Here is an 18,649-nt window from a genome sequence, read left to right as displayed (position 1 = left end):
GAATATATGAGCCTAATTCAAATAAATCTTTGAGCATGTTTATGTTCAACTGTCTGATAACATTATTACTATTAAATATCGTTTCCTGTTATTTTTGTTATGCAAGCTTTTTGCACAATGGTAACTAATAATACATAGTTTTGGTTATAAATAAATATAAGACCATAAGACTCCCCTACATGTATTTATAATTATAACTATGCCCCTGGGCACCTGAGGACCTTACTTTATGATGCACATTTTCTTCATTTTATCTTTAAATTTTTCATTAAATATTTGAAGAGGTCTAGACAAATGTGTAATTACCACAATTCACACCAATAACCACACAAACACAATGTTTCCATAAACACTTTATAATAGGATTTTGATCTAACAGGTAAACACAGTTCGCTCCATGACATGGCTTTTTCTCTTAAATACTTTCCATTCTATAAAGAAAACTGTAAAAATATTTAATCATAACTAATTAAAAGTTCTCTGGGAGTAAGAGAGGGTGGAGGATGGGCAGTTGTATTGTGGTCCTGATGGGGCTCTGATGATTTCGATCAGAAGGAGGGAGGAGCAGCAGAGGCGGGGCTTCACCGTGATGATGGCGTGGTGTTGCCATTCAGAGCAAACCTGATACAAAAGAAGAGTGGGTTTAACACCAGAATTTGACATTTATACTTATAAGGGCTTTTCACATTTGAAATAATTAATCCTGGGGAATCCAGCGTTATCTTGCTTCATGTTTCACATTGCTTATAACTTAAATGATCCTGTGTCCTGCATGCGATAGGTTTACATAAAGGCTCCAGCATTGTGCATCCTCATTTTATACATTGTTGACTGTACTATCAAGTTTATTAATATATATCCTGGCTCTTCCAAGCTTGATAATGGTAGTGAAGGGGGTGTGAGATTTTGAAACCCACAAAAGTGCATCCTTTCATATAATAAAGGCCTTCTGAAGTGAGAAATAAATTATTATAACTAGCTTCCGGCTAGCAACAAATAGGGCTGAGCAACAAACTGAAGCTCCTCTTCTCTTATATCAAAATCCTCTGACATTTCTCTTTAAAAATTATTGTTTTAGACATCTAATTCGTTTTGTTATGCTCTATCCTCTGCGCTTCCGTGTTCTTCATTGCGTCCAGTCAGGAGTTACTCTTCCACTGTAAACTGATGTGTACGGCCATCTGCTGGAAGCTAGTTATTATAAAGTTTTAAATATGGACATTCTTACAAAAACCCATTGCTTTGCTTCAGAAGGCCTTTACTAACCCCCAGAGCTACAATTATAAAGCTTGGAAGAGTCAGGATATTTTTTAATATAAATCCGATTGTGCTCATCTGAAAGAATACACCAACAATCAACAAATCATTGGATAATTTTTGGGTGAACTATCCCTTTAAGCATCTAATCGTAACATTCTGATACTTTCTGAACACACTGCATCGTTTCACACTGTACAAGTTTGGCTTTCTGTCACATAATGACGTCGAGAACATTGAGAATCTGTGAAAAGTCAATCTGCTCGATTGAGATCACGCATATATAGGTTGCTGCATCCAGGATAAGCACAAGCAAGTACGATTTTGATGAACAATACAACACACGCATCTTTCCTCTCGGTTTTAAACTCACTGTGGATTTGCTCCTGCATATATTTCATTATGCGTCAGGAAGCTCATGCTTCAGACTGAAGTGAATGCAGTCAAGACCATTTGCTGAGGCTGTGGTAATGTTTTAAATAATGTTCAGTTTCTGGCACAGATCGTTTCACTTCATAAGAAAGTATTGTCAGGAGCAGAGTATTAATTTTGTTTTGCCTGTATGTGTTTTTTTTTTTTAATCTTTAAAGTGACGGTAGCTATTGACTTGTATCACCAAGGACCACAGTTTCAGTTAAAAATGTTCTTTACTATTGAAGAAAAAAAAGTCACCTAAATCTTATATTGCCTGAGGGTAAGTAAATTAACAGCAAATTTTCATTTTTGGGTGAACTATCCCTTTAAAAGGTGCTAAAGAAGATGTTTTTGTTTTATACATTTTTTGCAATATTACTTGAAACGGTCTTTACTAACTGATAAAAGACTATTTATTAGGTGCACTGAAAGGAATAATATTAAAGGGTTAGTTCACCCAAAATTGAAAATTCTGTCATTTATTACTTACAATCATGTCGTTTCACACCCGTAAGACCTTCGTTAATCTTCGGAACACAAATTAAGATGTTTTAGTTGAAATCCGATGGCTCTGTGAGGCCTACATAGGGAGCAATGTCACTTCCTCAGTCAAGATCCATAAAGGTACTAAAACACATCTAAATCAGTTCATGTGAGTACAGTGGTTCAATATTAATAATATAAAGCAACGAGAATATTTTTGGTGCACCAAAAAACAAAAACAAAATAACGACTTATTTAGTGATGGCCGATTTCAAAACACTGCTTCAGAAAGCATCGGAGCAGAAGTGAATCAGTGTGTCGAATCTGCAGTTCGGAATGCCAAAGTCACGTGATTTCAGCAGTTTGGCGGTTTTGACCCGCGATCCAATTCATGATTCCATACACTGATTCACTGTGCTCCGATGCTTTCTGAACTCTGAAGCAGTGTTTTGAAATCGGTCATCACTAAATAAGTCGTTATTTTGTTTTTTTGCCACACCAAAAGTATTTTTGTCACTTTATAATATTAATATTAAACCACTGTACTCACATGAACCGATTTAAATATGTTTTTAGTACCTTTATGGATCTTGACTGAGGAAGTGACATTGCTCCCTATGTAGGCCTCCCTATGAGCCATCGGATTTCAACTAAAATATCTTAATTTGTGTTCCTAAGATTAACGAAGTTCTTACGGGTGTGGAACAATGTGCTGTTTCTTCGTAGAGATCAGCTCACCTGCACACTCTCTCCATCATATGTGTGACCAGTAGGTCAGAGATGCCAGGGCAAGACTCTTCTGCCAGGTTGAAGGCATTCTCCAGCTCCTCTATGGCACCCATTCCTCCTCCACATGCCCTTCTCTTCTCCTTCAGCTGGAGAACAGATTGACTTGCATTTAACTCTATAACACATAGAGCTTATCACCGTTTATTACACTTTACTGCTGTCTTATCTGCTGCCACCATGATAAAAAGCATAAAGCTTACAGTGGGAACTCCAGTCAGGATGTACAAGTGTAGAGTTTGAGATTGTGTGCTTTTACCTCTCTGAAGATGGGAGAGACCAGCGCTGACAAACATTGTGACTTGGGCTGCCTCTTTACCGTCTCAGCTGCCTTTAAAACAATTCAAATGCAAAACATTACCTTTCATGTAGCGATGTCAAACAAGGTCAATGCTAAAACAAAAATGGTGTAACACAGACTATTATAATTTTTGTTAATATTTTGAATTTATTTTAAATTTCATAATTGAATGACAAATTAAACAGAAAATGTCTTATGAATAATTTGAATTCAGACACTGCTCATTTCATTCATGGTTTTTGCCTGCTATATAAGTAGGCATATTCTGGTGCAGGGATTTTATCTGTATGTACACTGGGCCTTGCAGTGTAAATGCAGTCTAATAGACCTGCTACCATCTGTTAAGCCATTAATATTAATCAAATAGTATATTATATTAAATATTAAAGAGAACAGTGTATCTGCAGAGTTTTTAAAATCAAATTTTAGACTTTAAGACCTGTACAAATAAAATTAATACTGAATGTCCAGAAAGAACAAACCCATAAAATCTCAAAATAAATGCATTTCAGATGCTTTCACGTCATTAAACATGCAGCACATCCCACTGCAAAACAGGGTAATTAAATACTAAGGATATATTTTATTCAATGTATACATATTTATTGAAATGATAGTGTTTAAACAAAAAGGCAATAAAAATGATGTGTCGAAACTAGGAAAAATCTATATGTTGAATGTGTTAAATAATGTTCTTTATCTGTAAACTCTTGTGGCTTCCTGTCAAAGGAAGGAAAGATTCAGTTTACATTTACAGTTTAAATGCCAGATACAGTTTACTGTGCAACTAAAAAAACTATAATTTCCAGGAAAAAAAGCATAATGTGGGACTTAATATAATCAAGTCCAAAATACAATGGGACTTATTTTGAAAGGCCTGCTCTACATCTTCCAGCTGCTCATTCAGACACGAGGGAAATAAAAATATGCACTCTTACAGCCATTTTCAACATATTGCCATATAAACACCATAATGTAAAGATCATCATAATTTATCAACATAAGCAATTGCTTGGCATAAATGCAAGGTATTCATTGACTGCAAACTGCTCTGAAACCTTGAGCATGTGAAAATGTGCAACAGTGCCACAATTATGTAATTAAATCATATCCTTTTTAAGTATAATAAATCACATTAGGCCATGTATCGTGATTCCAGTTTTCCTGTCATCAAATGTAAGACCTCTAATATGATGATTAAGACTTTTGTTATACAATATGTAGACTTTGTGTGACCTTAAATTTGACCAAACTGAATTTAAGTCTTTTCAAAAACCTGCAGGAACCCTGGAGAAAAACTCACTACTCATCATTTCTTTGTCTTTATTTCTGACTGATTATTTGAATCATTTTGTGAAACTTTTGAAGCAACGTTGCTTCTTTGAAAAATGAAACATTTCATTGTTTTTGTTTTCATAACTTTTTAACCACATATTGCTTTTGCTGTGATATCAAAATTGGTATCATGAATAGTGAAATTCCACTACTAAAATTTTATTATTTTGAATTTGGTTTCTAAAACAACTATGAAATGTTGGAATCCTCACCTCTGAGTCTGTGTTTGTGTAGCCCTTCTGGAGCTTGTTCATGGAGCTGGGTCGGACTGTGGGGAACGTCCACATGGGACACTGGTCTCTATCATCACTATCGCCATCCCTGTTCGAGTACAAGGAGAAACAGAGGATATAACTCATGAGGATAAATTCACCAGAGATCTAATTAAAAGGACATAGCTCAAGTAATAGGAAATGAATAATACATCATGATGAATTCGAGGGCTGTTATTGATTGTAGAGTATGTACATTATAATGGATAGATGAATGACATACATGTCAGAATCATCAGAGCTAGACTCGTCTCCATGGCCTTCAGACTTCCAGCGGCGGTATCGGTCAATCAGCTCAGTCAGATAGGAGGTTTTCTTGGTGTAGCGTGTGATGAATTTGTGCTTCAGTAACTCCTTGGCGGTGGGCCGCTGCACATAACCAGAATAGTAATGTCTTGCTCAGGATGCTCGATTTTTTACTGCCTCATGTCAAAAATCTTGAGATGTCGGAATACAATTAGTGTTTGCTATAACATTTTGTGAAAAAATATTGAAGAAAGAAAGAACTATTTCATTAATTTTTAAAATGTAATTTATTCCTGTGATGCAAAGCTGAATTTTCAGCATCATTACTCTAGTCTTCAGTGTCACATGATTCTTCAGAAACATTTCTTATTATTATTATTATCAGTGTTGAAAACGGTTTTTGCTGCTTAATATTTTTGTGGAAACAGTGATAGACTACCATTCAAAGGTTTGTGGTAACAGATTTTTTTTTTAATTAATACTTTTCAAAAAATTCCCCATACTCGGAATTTGTCCTCTGTATTTAACCCATCCAAGTTAGTGCACACACATTAGGAGCAGTGAGTAGTGAACACACACACACACACACACACACACAAGTTTGCTTATGTGAATTGCGGGGACTTTTTATATGCGTAATGGTTTTATACTGTACAAACCAAATTTTCTAATCACCCTACACCACCAACCACCGAAACCTACCCATCACAGGAAACTGCCCACATTTTTCCTTTCTCAAAAAAAAAAAAAAAAACTCATTCTGTATGATCTTTAACCTTTTTGAAAAATGGGGACATGGGGTAGTGACCTCATAAGTCACCCTCACCCTCCCAAAAATGCACACACACTGCAAACCGTGCACACACACCCCCGGAGCAAGTGGGCAAACATTTTGCAATGGCACCCGGGGAGCAATTGGAGGTTAAGTGCCTTGCTCAAGGAAACCTCAGTCATTTCCTGCCGGTATTGAGAATTGAACCCGCAACCTTCGGGTTACCAGTCGGACTCTCTAACCATTATGTAATGATAATGAAAATTTAGCTTTGCCATCATAGGAATAAATTAAATTTAAAAATACATTCATACAGCTCTTTTAAAGTGTAGTGAAATTTCACAATAAAATGCGGCCTTGGTGAGCAAAAGACTTCTTTAAAAAACATCTTAACTAGTCCAAACTTTTGATCAGTAGCGTACATTTGGATTATTCTGAGAAATTCAATGCCGAATACTCACAAAGCGAGGGTCTTTATTGAGGCACGCCTCTACAAACTCCTTGAAGGGTTTGCTGTAGGAGCCCTCCAGCGTCGGGGGAGTGTTCTTGGGAATGAGAAACAGCACTCGCATTGGATGCAGGTCAGAGTTTGGGGGTTCCCCTTTCGCTAGTTCAATAGCTGTAATTCCCAAGGACCAAATATCCGCCTGCAGCCAAAAAAAGCAAACCAAACAGTCTTTGTTGATCTCAACTGGTTATTATACAAATATGTATATGATTAGCTGCTACTACGCTAAAATGTAAACTCTGTTAGTGACTGGTCTCCATGCCAACCACTAAAAAAAAAAGAAAGCTGAATGCTTGGGAACAGTTTTACCACTCCAGCCTTTCTGCCAGAGTGCTGAACGTTTGTTTTCACAGCTCTGCAGACACATTTGCATATTAATATTCAAATCTTCCTTTGCACACGGAGAAAAGTATCTGGATCTCCGCACCTTAAAATCATACGCAGACTGTTTGATGACCTCTGGAGCCATCCAGAAAGGAGTTCCCACAAAAGTGTTTCTCTTGATCTGGGTGTCTGTGAGCTGTCCCGCCACCCCAAAGTCTGCCAGCTTCACATCCCCCTGCTCAGACAGCAGCACGTTGGCAGCTGCCACAAGACACGACATGAATCATCAGCACAGAGATCAGATTTCACACAAAGCAAATGATTAAATATGAAGCCATTCCTAGCTGGCCTGATTGAGTAGGCAGACGTGCGTTATCACACCTTTGATATCACGGTGAATCTTCCTTTCCGAATGCAAGTATTCCAAACCCTTCAGAATCTCCCTCAGTATAGTGGCGATGTACGTCTCCTCTAGCGGTCCTGGTTTCAACTGAGATGTGTGAAGGAAAGTAGAAGACAAATTTAAAAAAGCTGAAGGCTCTTATGATCACATGAATGCACGCATGAAAACATTTACATAACTGAAGAGCCACTGTTGATCTACTTACAAGATCTAAAGCAGAACCACCTCCTAAATACTCCATGATGATCCACAGCTTAGTTCCCTATAGACAAGGGCAAAAATAACACAAACACCATTTCTTCAAGTGTCACATGACATTTGTTGAATTTAGTGTTCATATTTCAACATGACTCCAGTAGGTATTTTATCATGTGACTTAAAATAAAGGTTCTTTTTTGTCATTGATGGTTCCATGAAGAAACTTTAACATCCATGGAACCTTTATCATTGAACAACATTGGAAAATCTCTTTAGAGTAAGAAAAAATGGTCCTTTAACCTTTAACTGATGAGTAAAATGTTTTTGGGGAGCCCGAAATTGTTGTTCTATGGCATTGCTGTGAAAACATTTTAAGAGTGAAGGTGCAGACTTTAGTTTCTGGAAGAATTTGTCAGAAATCATGACAGATCTGGATTTTGCATGTATGCCAACATAAAGGAGATTAAAAAAAAATTCCAATTGAAACAGGATATGTAATAAGAGAAAATATAGGGCAGGACTGATATCATACATAAGAAATTGATTGGACGGTGGACATTACGAACTAAATGAGAGTTTGCGTAGGACTCAGTGTTTGGCACAGCCCATCAGCCCCTGCTTGCAGATGCAGTTATTACACCATTGAGCAGCAAGGAGCATCTTTTTCCTTTTGACAGCCATTCAGATTAGTTGGATTTTGACAATTTTTCCATGCAACGTTAAATCAGAAATATTTCAGGATATTATAGTAGATGTTTGTGCGTGTTTGTGTGATGCAAACAGCAAATTTCAGCAAAATTTCTGTTAAGGTGACTGGCTAAAAACAACCGGGCAGATGAACAGAGTATCCATGAGTAAATATGGCAGATTTAAAAATTGCCCACATTAGCTAAACACTAAACACTATCTATTGAGATGAATGGGAAAACAGCTCTCTCCAGGTTGTAAAAACCTAGCTATTTGGCCATTGGTTAATATTATCCAATATCTCGCACGACTTAAGTGGTGACAGCGAAGAAGGAGAGTTACTTCAGAAGAAGAAAGGTATTACATTTTCATAAAAGGTAACATTTTTCTTTGGAATAATGCATTGATAAATCATTTCAACATGCAGTAAGAAAGTGATTTCATGTTGACTTTAAAAGATGCTATAATGACGTTAAAAAAAAACTCTTACTATTGTTTGTCTGTACACGCCTGAGATCCCAAACAATGGGAGAGTGTACCTTCAGATATGAGCCATAGTATTTGGTGACATAGGGGCTGTCACACTGGCTGAGCACCGTGATCTCCTGCTGAATGTCCTCGATCTCATCTTCCGCCTCCTCCAGGTCGATGATCTTGATGGCCACTACCTCTTTAGTGCGATTGTTGATGCCCTTGTAGACCTCACCAAAAGACCCCTTCCCAATGCGCTCCTGCTTTGTGAAATACTCCTCCGGGTCAAGCCGGGAATTCTGTGCGAGAGAGACAGAAGAGTTCTTATGTGAGATACAACGAAAAAGGTGTAGAAGAGTATCAGTGAGCATTTACTATTGGCAACATATATACTATTTACATATATACAATTTAAATTGACTGAAACAGATATGACATGAAATGTAACAAAAAAACTAAAAAGACACAATATAACGTCAAGACAGCCCTCAATTACTCTAAACAGAGAAATGTCAAGACATGACAGGCTCACTAAACATCACTGTGATTTTCCTGATTATGAGATTAATACCCCTGCATGCAGGATGAAGAGACTCGGCTGGGCTGCGGATTTACCTGGTTCTGCATGTCGCGGAGGTGCGCCATCCTAACGGCAGGTCGGTGTGGATGAGAGCAGATGTCGCCCTTTCTGCCAAAGGAGGAGTGCTGTAAAACTCTTTAAGGTTTTGCTGTTCCTCCTCCGAACCCTTGCTTAGCTAGCTAGCTTTTACATACAAAAACACCTCTGCATGTCCTGTTCGTCTGCCGTGTTTTCGGCCTCCGATCCCCTGATGGCGGACCCCACAGCCTGGCGAGAATGACAGTTAGGTGTCGTGTGACTCCATGTATGAAAGTATCTGCGTACGAAAAAATCGCTTTCCGCTTGTAATTGTTTTGTACTGATCAACGCACGTTCGGGCGGCTCTTCATTTATTGCTTGCGGGAGAACAAAATAATAGGAGACACAGCGCATGCGCAACTTCTGAGTCAAGCAACGGGGAATTGTGGGAGTTGTAGTTATATTAGCAGCAGGGATAGAATTTAACATATACTTTAAAACATAATAAAAAATTACAGAACACAAAACTTTCTCCCAGTAAAAACAATAGAGCATTTATGTACAACAAGCTGCAAAAATTATTTAGAATCAAATTTAATGACACCGATTGGGTGAGGAGAAATGGACCATGATGTGGTAATAAGGAGAAAGAAGGATAGATGCTAAAAATGAGGGAAAATTGGTCAAACCATGTGCTGTTCCTGGCTGCATGCCGCTCTGCATATCCTTCAGAAGGATCCCAGCATAAATGTCGGCATGAAATGGAAGTTATGATTATTCTTTCCTTCCTTGTTGTGACGTATATCTGACAGCTTTTCAAACAAGAAAAATGTATGGTGGGACTTGATTTTGTAATTTAGAATTGATTGAATGGTTGTGGTTTGCTACTGATCAGTTCTCATGAGAGTGACAGGATGTCCCGCCCCCATGCCAGTAAACATGTCATCAGAGAAGTTGATGCAAGAGGAAGGGGAAGTTATTTTGATTAAAGATTACAAAGACACACAATTTATTTTTTTAAATGATGTTCACAGATAATTTGTTTATTATAAATACTGGACAAAAATTGTCCATTTTGACTTTAAAGTCGGCATGAAATGGAAGTTGTGATAGTATTTTCTTCCCTATTGTGATGTAAATCTGAGGGAAATGGCTTCTCAAACAAGAAAAAAAATGTAGGGCGGTACAGTACTTGATTTTGTCCACCGGGAATTGATTGGATCATTGGATGGTTGTGGTTTGCTGTGATCTCATGTGAGTGACAGTTTGTCTCGCCCTCGCGTAAACATGAATAAAAAACAAACAAAAAAAAAACAATGATGTGCAGGGATTAATCATTTATAATACTGCAATATATATATATATATATATATATTAAAAAAAATACTGTCAATTTGTCAATTGTCAATGGTGACTTTAAAGTCCCCCTGATATCAAAATGTAAGTTTTTTAGCTTTTATGAATATGTGTGTCTGCCTAAGCGTTTTTTCCAGCTGCTAGCGTATTTTTTCAATTGTTTTCAATGGGAACGCTGCGTTTTTTAAACGCCGAGAGCGTAACGAGGCACTGAGCGTCTTTTTCACGCTCAAGCGCTGAGAGCTGGGCGTTTTTTACTGGTCGCCTCGAGTTGAAGAATGTTCAACTTTGAGTAAAACACTGTGCTCATCACTGTCACTTTTTAGCCAGCCGTCCAATCAGAGTGGAGGAGGGGCGGGACAAATACAACTCTGACCAACTGTCACACTCTTGCTGTACAGCGACATTAAAAAACAGAAACAAAATGGATGAGAAATTAATATTGCTGGTCTCCGAACATACATAGCAAGTAATTCCACATCGTGTGAACATTTTTAGTCTGAAACAAGTTACCTGCAAAATCAGTTATAAGTAACAGTGACACGGATATTCCGTATCATAGCAACAAAGCGTCTCACCGCTGCAGAAGCGCTCTCAAGCGCTCACAGACTGGCGTTTTAAGCAGAGCGCCTAGCGTTTTCAGCTGGCTAAAAACGCTCTGGTGGACACACGGCCTCAAGGTTATGAATAAGCTGGTGTGTTCCAAAACGGATTTTCATGACATCACATCGCACTTCAGCTTCTCGTCAAATCTTCTGTCCAATCAAATGCTCTCTAAAATCCTCCTCCTACACTCTTACAGATGCTGAAGCCTCGGCTGAAATCGGTCATTTGTTCACACATTTACTAGTTTCTTCATGGTGAATGGCACATAGTGCACTATATAGAGAATAGGGAACAATTCAGACAGTGCAAATATGCTTTCCTCTGATGCGAATGAAGTCCGATTTTGCGTTAGTGTCACATGAACCGCTGCAGTGCGAGCACAGTCTGCTCCGGTCCAGAGACACGAGAGCACAGATCATATCCATAAGTCTGCTCAGACCACGAAATGTATCGGACCCATTTGAATTCTGCACAGAATGCTGTATATAAGCAATATTATGAGGACATTATGAGGAGAAACGGTTAGAGATTAAAAGGAAAGGTTTTACAGAGACTAACGGCTCTGGCTGAGCTGTGATATAAACGAAATGCTATTGGCTATTTTAAAGAGTGGGCGGGGCTGTTCGATATATCGCCCGTCTTCCTGTTTCAGTTGAAATACGTCAACACATTAAATAATGCTGTGCGTTCCAAGACTCTTCAGTGGGCCTTTAACTGCTATATAAAGGCCTATTACAACTTAAATCTACACTAAATAGATTTATAAAGCTTAAAGGGATAGTTCACCCAAAAATGAATATTCTGTCATAATTTCCTCCCCTTAATGTTGTTCCAAACCTGTATAAATTTCTTTGTTCTGCTGAACACAAAGGAAGATATTTGGAAGAATTTTTGTAACCAGGCATGTCTCGCCCCCATTGACTACCATAGTATTTATTTTTCCCGCTATGGTAGTAAATGGGGGGCGAGATCTACTTGGTTACAAACATTCTTCCAAATATCTTCCTTTGTGTACAGCAGAACAAAGAAATTTATACAGGTTTGGAACAACTTGAGAGTGAGTAAATGATGACAGAATTTGCATTTTTGGGAGAACTATCCCTTTAACAGCATAATGCGATTGCATAAAAATTTAATGTTTGACAAAATACAGTACACAAACAGGCTACCGTGTACAGTAGGATAAACCAAATAAAGTCTATGAATTAGGCTACAGTTTGCGCTAATTTAATGTCAAAGGTATATGGGTCAAAACAGGTTTGCTACCCCCTGTACTTTTTTTTTTTTTTTTTTTTTTTGGTCGGATAGATTACATTATTTTAGTTAGGCTATATGGCATGCAGTGAGTGAATAAGCCTACTATGAAGAAAGCATGACGGATGCAATGAATGAAAGTGGCTTCCCTGTAAACTTGACTTGCAAGTGAACTCTCATACCTTTTACACGGTTACCATCATGTGAAAATATGATGCAATGTCAGATAAAAACATATCCACATTCCCACCACACTGAGGTCTATTCACGAGTCAAACACAGGACTTTAAACTGTTGTGTTGGTTTGTAATGAGAGGATTAGCTCGCTAAACATAGACAGATAATAACTTACGCGGTCACCACTAGAGCAAAGCATGAATGAACTTCCCATTGATCCTTGGGTAAGAATCATTATATGAAATAAGCATTTTATGTGAAGCATTCACGTTCTGGGTCTGTTTGATAAAAGCCTCGTCTTTTAATATAAGAGTGATTTTTTACGAAATTATTATTAATGTTGCATGCTATACGACGTATTGTATTAATTTGATAAATAACCTTGGATTTGAAGGAGTTGAAATGATTTGAAATGACTAGTTTCATGGACTAAAAGTATTGTGAGCCGTGCCAGGATGCCAGAGACTGTTTATATTTGGACTAAGCCGTTCACTTGGTTGATTAGTGGTTACCTAAGCGTTCCAGGTAGCGAGAAAAATCGCTTCCAAGTGTCAGATCCAGGGCACAAGCGAACAGCGACCTCAAACAGACCGATGGAAATATGACAGAAAGCCCATTTCAGCATCGTATGTTCTTATGCGAAACATGGAAGAAGAGACACTGAAGATGAGAAATGAGCAAATCTAGCAGCGGAAGTTGATCGATCAGTGTAAATCAATTTGCTAGCGAGGGAGTTAAGTTTGGGCTGTTCAGTTGTAGTTGTTTTCCCTGATTGGCGTTACGGCGAACCTGTTTCACATTTAATTTGTCTAAACGTTCGTCCTGGAAATGCGCTTCGTGTTGTTAGTGGAGTCTGTGGGGTGTTTATGTAGGCTACCTGTCCAGTGAACTCAACCAGCGAAGCTGCTGTAGTTTTAGCTCGTGCCAAACAAACATGCGGGACATGACCGTGTTTGAGCGATCCCCCGTGACCGTGTTCGCCGCGGAGATGATGGAGGTGTTTGACCGGACTCCCACGGAAAAAGAGCTCGTCTCTCAGTCCAAGGAACTTTGTAGAGACTTCATTCACTCCAGAATCCTAAGGGAAGGACTCAGCTGGTCAAAAGTTGAGCCAGATCTGCCCGAGCCACACGGAGCTCTTGCAGATGTATCTGCGGTGCTTCTTAAACTGGGTAAGAGAACCAGGAGTGAGTGTGAATTGATGCTTGTAATAGGTGTGATGATATTTTAGCATTTATCATCTGACATAAACATCAATATGTAAAAATCAAATGTTCTTTCTTTCTTTCTTTCTTTCTTTCTTTCTTTCTTTCTTTCTTTCTTTCTTTCTTTCTTTCTTTCTTTCTTTCTTTCTTTCTTTCTTTCTTTCTTTCTTTCTTTCTTTCTTTCTTTCTTTCTTTCTTTCTTTCTTTCTTTCTTTCTTTCTTTCTTTCTTAATGTTACACTGTAATTTATATATAAGTGTGTATCAAGGCTGTAACCACATATTGTGTATTCGGGTTGATTCAAACATAGAAAAACCTATTTTGTTTGACCATTCCTATTATTGGGAGGTCTGGGGGGACATATCCCTCTTATTGTCTATTGAGTGTATATTTAAGCTATTTTACTGGTTTTGCTTTGTTTTACAGGTGATGAACTGGAGTGTATGCGCCCATATGTGTATCGTAATATTGCGAAGCAGCTGAACATCAGTGTAGCAGTGGAGGCTGTGGTGTCAGATGCCTTCCTCTCTGTAGCGACAGAGATCCTAGCCATGGGTAGGTGAGCTTGAAAACAGTATAACAGGTGTTTCATAGGCAGTGTTTGTGGGCATGACCTGGCCCTGCATTAAAGTTTTTTTAATTTTTTTATTAATGAATATTTAGTGCTTTTAAATTCTGCATGAAATTATGTTCCAACCGGAATTGTGCCGAGAAACACATCATCAGAAAACACGTCGTTTCAAGTGGAAGGGTTATTTTGATTAAAGTTTACAAGGGCACGTAAATTTAAAAATATAAATTTTATATTAAAAATATAAAACATATAAAAAATAAATGATGTGTGCATGAGGCATGAGTTAATAATTTATGATTTTATATATATATACACACATATATATATATAAAATAATATATATATATATATAATATACACACATATATATATATATATATATATATATATATATATATATAAAATAATATATATATATATATATATAATATATATATATATATATATATATATATATATATATATATATATATATATATATATATATATATAATATACACACATATATATATATATATATATAATATACACACACACATATATATATGTCAATATTCCATTAAAAAAATGTGATTTCATGGTGACTTTAAAGTATTTTATTTACTTTCATTTTCTTTTATTATTATATTTTGTTGTTATTATTAATACTATTATTATATTCTGTAAATAATTGGCAATAGAGGCTGTTTTGGGACAGACAAAAAAAATGCAGCACTGCACATGAGGGTATCTTTACTATAAATGGAGGGAATTTGGAGATTGTGGGATTCGTTCCAAATGTGAATGAAGTGATGTTAGCCTGCACAGAGTTTGAGCTTTAAAAACCGTTCAGGACATAAACATAATAAATGTAATGTTTTTATTAAATTACATTAAAATTGTCTATACTGGAAGAGCTATTGACTTGAACCTATTATTAGATTTCAGTAGTGTGTTTGAAAGGGGCACTTTGATCACCATCTCTAGTGGTTTAATTTAAGTTCTTCAGTGGTCTTTTTTCGGAACATGGAAAAAACCCTAAAAAGGTCATACCCACATTCTTCTCTTTGTACATATTTGGTCACATATTTTATCTTGGTTCTGTTTCTTCTTGATGTACATGGTGGTTGTGATGTAGTCCAAAACCATGTCAACATCATTCTACTCTGCCCGACAATCTTCTCTTTCCATCTCCTGTAGTAAGGTATAGTTCTGTGATGATTTTATCTTACGTGAATCCTAAAGATGAAAAAACGTAAACAATTGGCATAGTCCCTGACTCTTGGCTCATCATTAGTGAAGCACAGCAGTTAATGCTGAGAATTAATGGTGTTAGCCTTCCTGTTACATCATCAGCACAGCAGAGCTGCACCATCATGTAGTTGAATAGGTTTACTAATCTTAACTGTTAGATGCTGTCTTAGATGTGATTCTAAGATTTTATTCTTAGAATATTTTTCATGGCGGAAAGTCTTTGTTTTAGACAGAGGTTGTCATTTCTAAAATAACTACAAAATGCTGTACTGTAGTTTAAATGACCTTTTGAAGACATTGTTGATTGAAAGAGTATGAAGAAATGTTTTGTGAGGAAAAATGGTTTGCTGGATCAGTTCAACGTTTGATTCACTCTGCTTGTCTGTGTTTGCATGTTCCAGGCGTCAGTATGAGTAGTAGTGAGAATGACTCTTTCTGCAGGTTATATTATATTGCCAGTAGGTGGAAACAAGTGACTATCTTTAGGAGTGAATCATTCACTCAACAGATTCATTCAAAAAGAGTGATTCTTTCTTGAACAAAACAAGTGACTCGACAGAAAAAAAACAAACAAAAAAAACAGGTAGATGTATGTGATTTCACCAAGTAGAACATCCTTGTTGATACTGGAACAACATTCGAATCAACCAATCAGATTTGAGGGATAGGTTTATAGTTAATGTCAAGTTTAGTCTTACAACAAGGGTTAGGGGCTTCTACACCATTCTTATTCACCTATCATTTCCCTCTGATTTTAGGGATAAGTTATGGGTAGGGATAGGACTATGCTTTTGGACAGGAATGTTGTTCCAGGGTCAACAAAAGATGATCACATGTCTTACTTGGCAAAATCATGGCAACCCTAAATGGTAAGGGGATAGTATACAGTCAAATACATTTGTAAATCACACACATACACTACTTTTCAAATGTTTGGAGATAGTAAGATTATTTTTGTTTATAGAAATTAATACTTTTATTCAGCAAGGTCGCATTGACAGTAAAGCCAATTTTATTTCGATAGGCAAAATACTATTTCAAATGAATGCTGTTCTTTTGAAGTAAAATTCAGCATATCAGAATGATTTCTGAAGGATCATGTGACACTGAAGAGTGGCGGAATGGCTGCTGAAAATTCAGCTTTGCTATCACAGGAATAAATCTTTGGCGATACATTTACATTTGCATAAGATATGGGCAAATCTAGGACTTGCAGCCCTAACTGAATTCTCATTCTAACCTGGTTTTAATATTATTTGAGAATTTTTTTTTTTAAAAGCTAGTATGATTAATGCGAAAGCAAGAGAGAGTTTGTGGTGCTCAGAATGGATAGCTCAGTACCTTCTGCTCACAGAATTGCTTTTACTTTCAAGGGATCACATGGGGCAAAGTGGTGGCCATCTATGCTGTAGCTGCTGGGCTGGCTGTGGACTGTGTGCGACAGGGCCATCCAGTCATGGTGCACACCATTGTGGACAGTCTGGGAGAATTTGCGCGTAGGAGCCTGGTCCCATGGCTCAAAAAGAGAGGAGGATGGGTAAACGTTCATTCTCTGTACTGCCTTCTGCATGAACCAAGATTGGTCCTGACCTCTAGAGGCCAAATGAGGAAATGAAGTATTGTTACCCACCTGTAGTCATTCTGTTAACACATTTAACTATTTTCTTTGTGCTACTGTAATTTCATACTATACATTTAAGTGCATACTACACACTACCATTAAAAAGTTTGGGGTCAGTAAGTTGTTTTTTTTATATACTTTTAAAATTTAATTTCAGCAAGAATATGTTAAATGGATCAAGAGTGTATAACAAGACATTATGTTTGATTGAAGATTTGTTTGAAATAAATGGTGTTCTATATCATTGTTTCCATAAAAGTATTAAGCAGAACAACTGTTTTCAACATTGATAATAATATGAAAAGTTACTTGAGCATCAAATCAGTATATAAGAATGCTTTCTGAAGGATCATGTGACGCTGAAGGCTGGAGTAATGATGCTGAAAATTCAGCTTTACCATCACAGGAATAAATTGCAGTTTATTTTTTTAGAGCATAAGAGACTTAACATTTGAATAGTATTGTATTTGATAACATGTCAATGTTTTCTTTTCATCTTTCTTTCCAGGGCGACATTTCAAAATGTGTGGTGAACATGGACTCTAGAGCTCATGCCCATTGGTTATCAACAGCTGTATTATCATGGAGGGAATTCATAAAGACCATGTACATCTACTTGACGAAGTAGCCTTGTGCAGGAAGTCATCCTATTGACTGAGAACTGAAACTTTCCCTCCCAGAACTATTTGAATGGTCCATTGTACTGTTTGTGGAGCCCTGGAGAGCAAACGGACCCTCACAAAGATTACAGCACGTCACCCAGGTTCAACTGCACCTTAAAGGGTTAGTTCGCCCATAAATGAAAATGTCATTAATGACTCACCCTCATGTCGTTCCAAACCCATAAGACCTCGTTCATCTTCGGAACACAATTTAAGATATTTTAGATTTAGTCCGAGAGCTTTCTGTCCCTCCATTGAAAGTGTATGTACGGTATACTGTCCATGTCCAGAAAGGTAATAAAAACATCATCAAAGTAGTCCATGTGACATCAGAGGGTCAGTTAGAATTGACTTAGCAGTGTCACTGCGGAGTCGTGAACGCAGATTGACAACAGACCCGGAAGAGAAGACAATGCTGAATAAAGTTGTAGTTTTTGTTATTTTTGAACCAAACTGTATTTTCGATGCTTCAAAAATTTCTAACTAACCCTCTGATGTCACATGGACTACTTTGATGATGTTTTTATTACCTTTCTGGACATGGACAGTATACCGTACATACATTTTCAACGTAGGGACAGAAAGCTCTCGGACTAAATCTAAAATATCTTAAACTGTGTTCCGAAGATGAACGAAGGTCTTACGGGTTTGGAACGACAAGAGGATGAGTCATTAATGACATAATTTTCAGTTTTGGGTAAACTAACCCTTTAACCATCTTTTACCTTTTTATTATTTCTTTAAAATATACTAAACATGGTGTGAAACAAATACTATGAGCTGACATTTTGTGGAGGGGATGGTACTATGAGGGAATAATGCTATATTCATTGCTGGAGCTACATAATGTCTGTCTTCCTCAGTTTAATATGACCCAGAAATAAGGTCTGCAGCTAAAGGAGCTCT

The 18,649-nt window shown here is 37.2% G+C and overlaps 2 protein-coding genes across 5 annotated transcripts; one reads left to right on the top strand and one right to left on the bottom strand.

Annotated features, from left to right (window-relative positions):
• Positions 1 to 347: 347 nt before the first annotated feature.
• On the bottom strand, positions 348 to 10,089 carry stk25b (serine/threonine kinase 25b). Of its 4 annotated transcripts, none has more exons than XM_067362320.1 (11): positions 9,073 to 10,089; positions 8,526 to 8,756; positions 7,307 to 7,363; positions 7,080 to 7,188; positions 6,802 to 6,959; positions 6,328 to 6,513; positions 5,072 to 5,217; positions 4,789 to 4,897; positions 3,200 to 3,271; positions 2,893 to 3,029; positions 348 to 621 (listed from the first exon to the last, which is right to left on the bottom strand). In XM_067362320.1, the coding sequence occupies exons 1-11, from the start codon at positions 9,100 to 9,102 to the stop codon at positions 582 to 584; spliced, it is 1,275 nt and encodes a 424-aa protein (XP_067218421.1). In that variant the 5' UTR covers positions 9,103 to 10,089; the 3' UTR covers positions 348 to 581. The 4 variants fall into 4 exon arrangements, with proteins under 4 accessions (XP_067218421.1, XP_067218422.1, XP_067218423.1 ...); XM_067362321.1 differs by lacking the exon at positions 9,073 to 10,089 and adding an exon at positions 7,600 to 7,657 and having other exon boundaries at positions 8,477 to 8,668; XM_067362322.1 differs by lacking the exon at positions 9,073 to 10,089 and adding an exon at positions 7,600 to 7,657 and having other exon boundaries at positions 8,526 to 8,661.
• A 2,022-nt stretch (positions 10,090 to 12,111) lies between these two features.
• On the top strand, positions 12,112 to 17,912 carry bokb (BCL2 family apoptosis regulator BOK b). Its single transcript, XM_067363393.1, has 4 exons — positions 12,112 to 13,620; positions 14,080 to 14,208; positions 16,834 to 16,997; positions 17,590 to 17,912. Exons 1-4 carry the CDS (start codon positions 13,383 to 13,385, stop codon positions 17,707 to 17,709), a joined length of 651 nt encoding a protein of 216 aa, XP_067219494.1. The 5' UTR covers positions 12,112 to 13,382; the 3' UTR covers positions 17,710 to 17,912.
• Positions 17,913 to 18,649: the final 737 nt, after the last annotated feature.

This window comes from Chanodichthys erythropterus, chromosome 16 (genome assembly GCF_024489055.1).
Source record: "Chanodichthys erythropterus isolate Z2021 chromosome 16, ASM2448905v1, whole genome shotgun sequence".
NCBI lineage: Eukaryota > Metazoa > Chordata > Actinopteri > Cypriniformes > Xenocyprididae > Chanodichthys > Chanodichthys erythropterus.
This window is presented reverse-complemented; position numbering and strand designations above follow the sequence as displayed.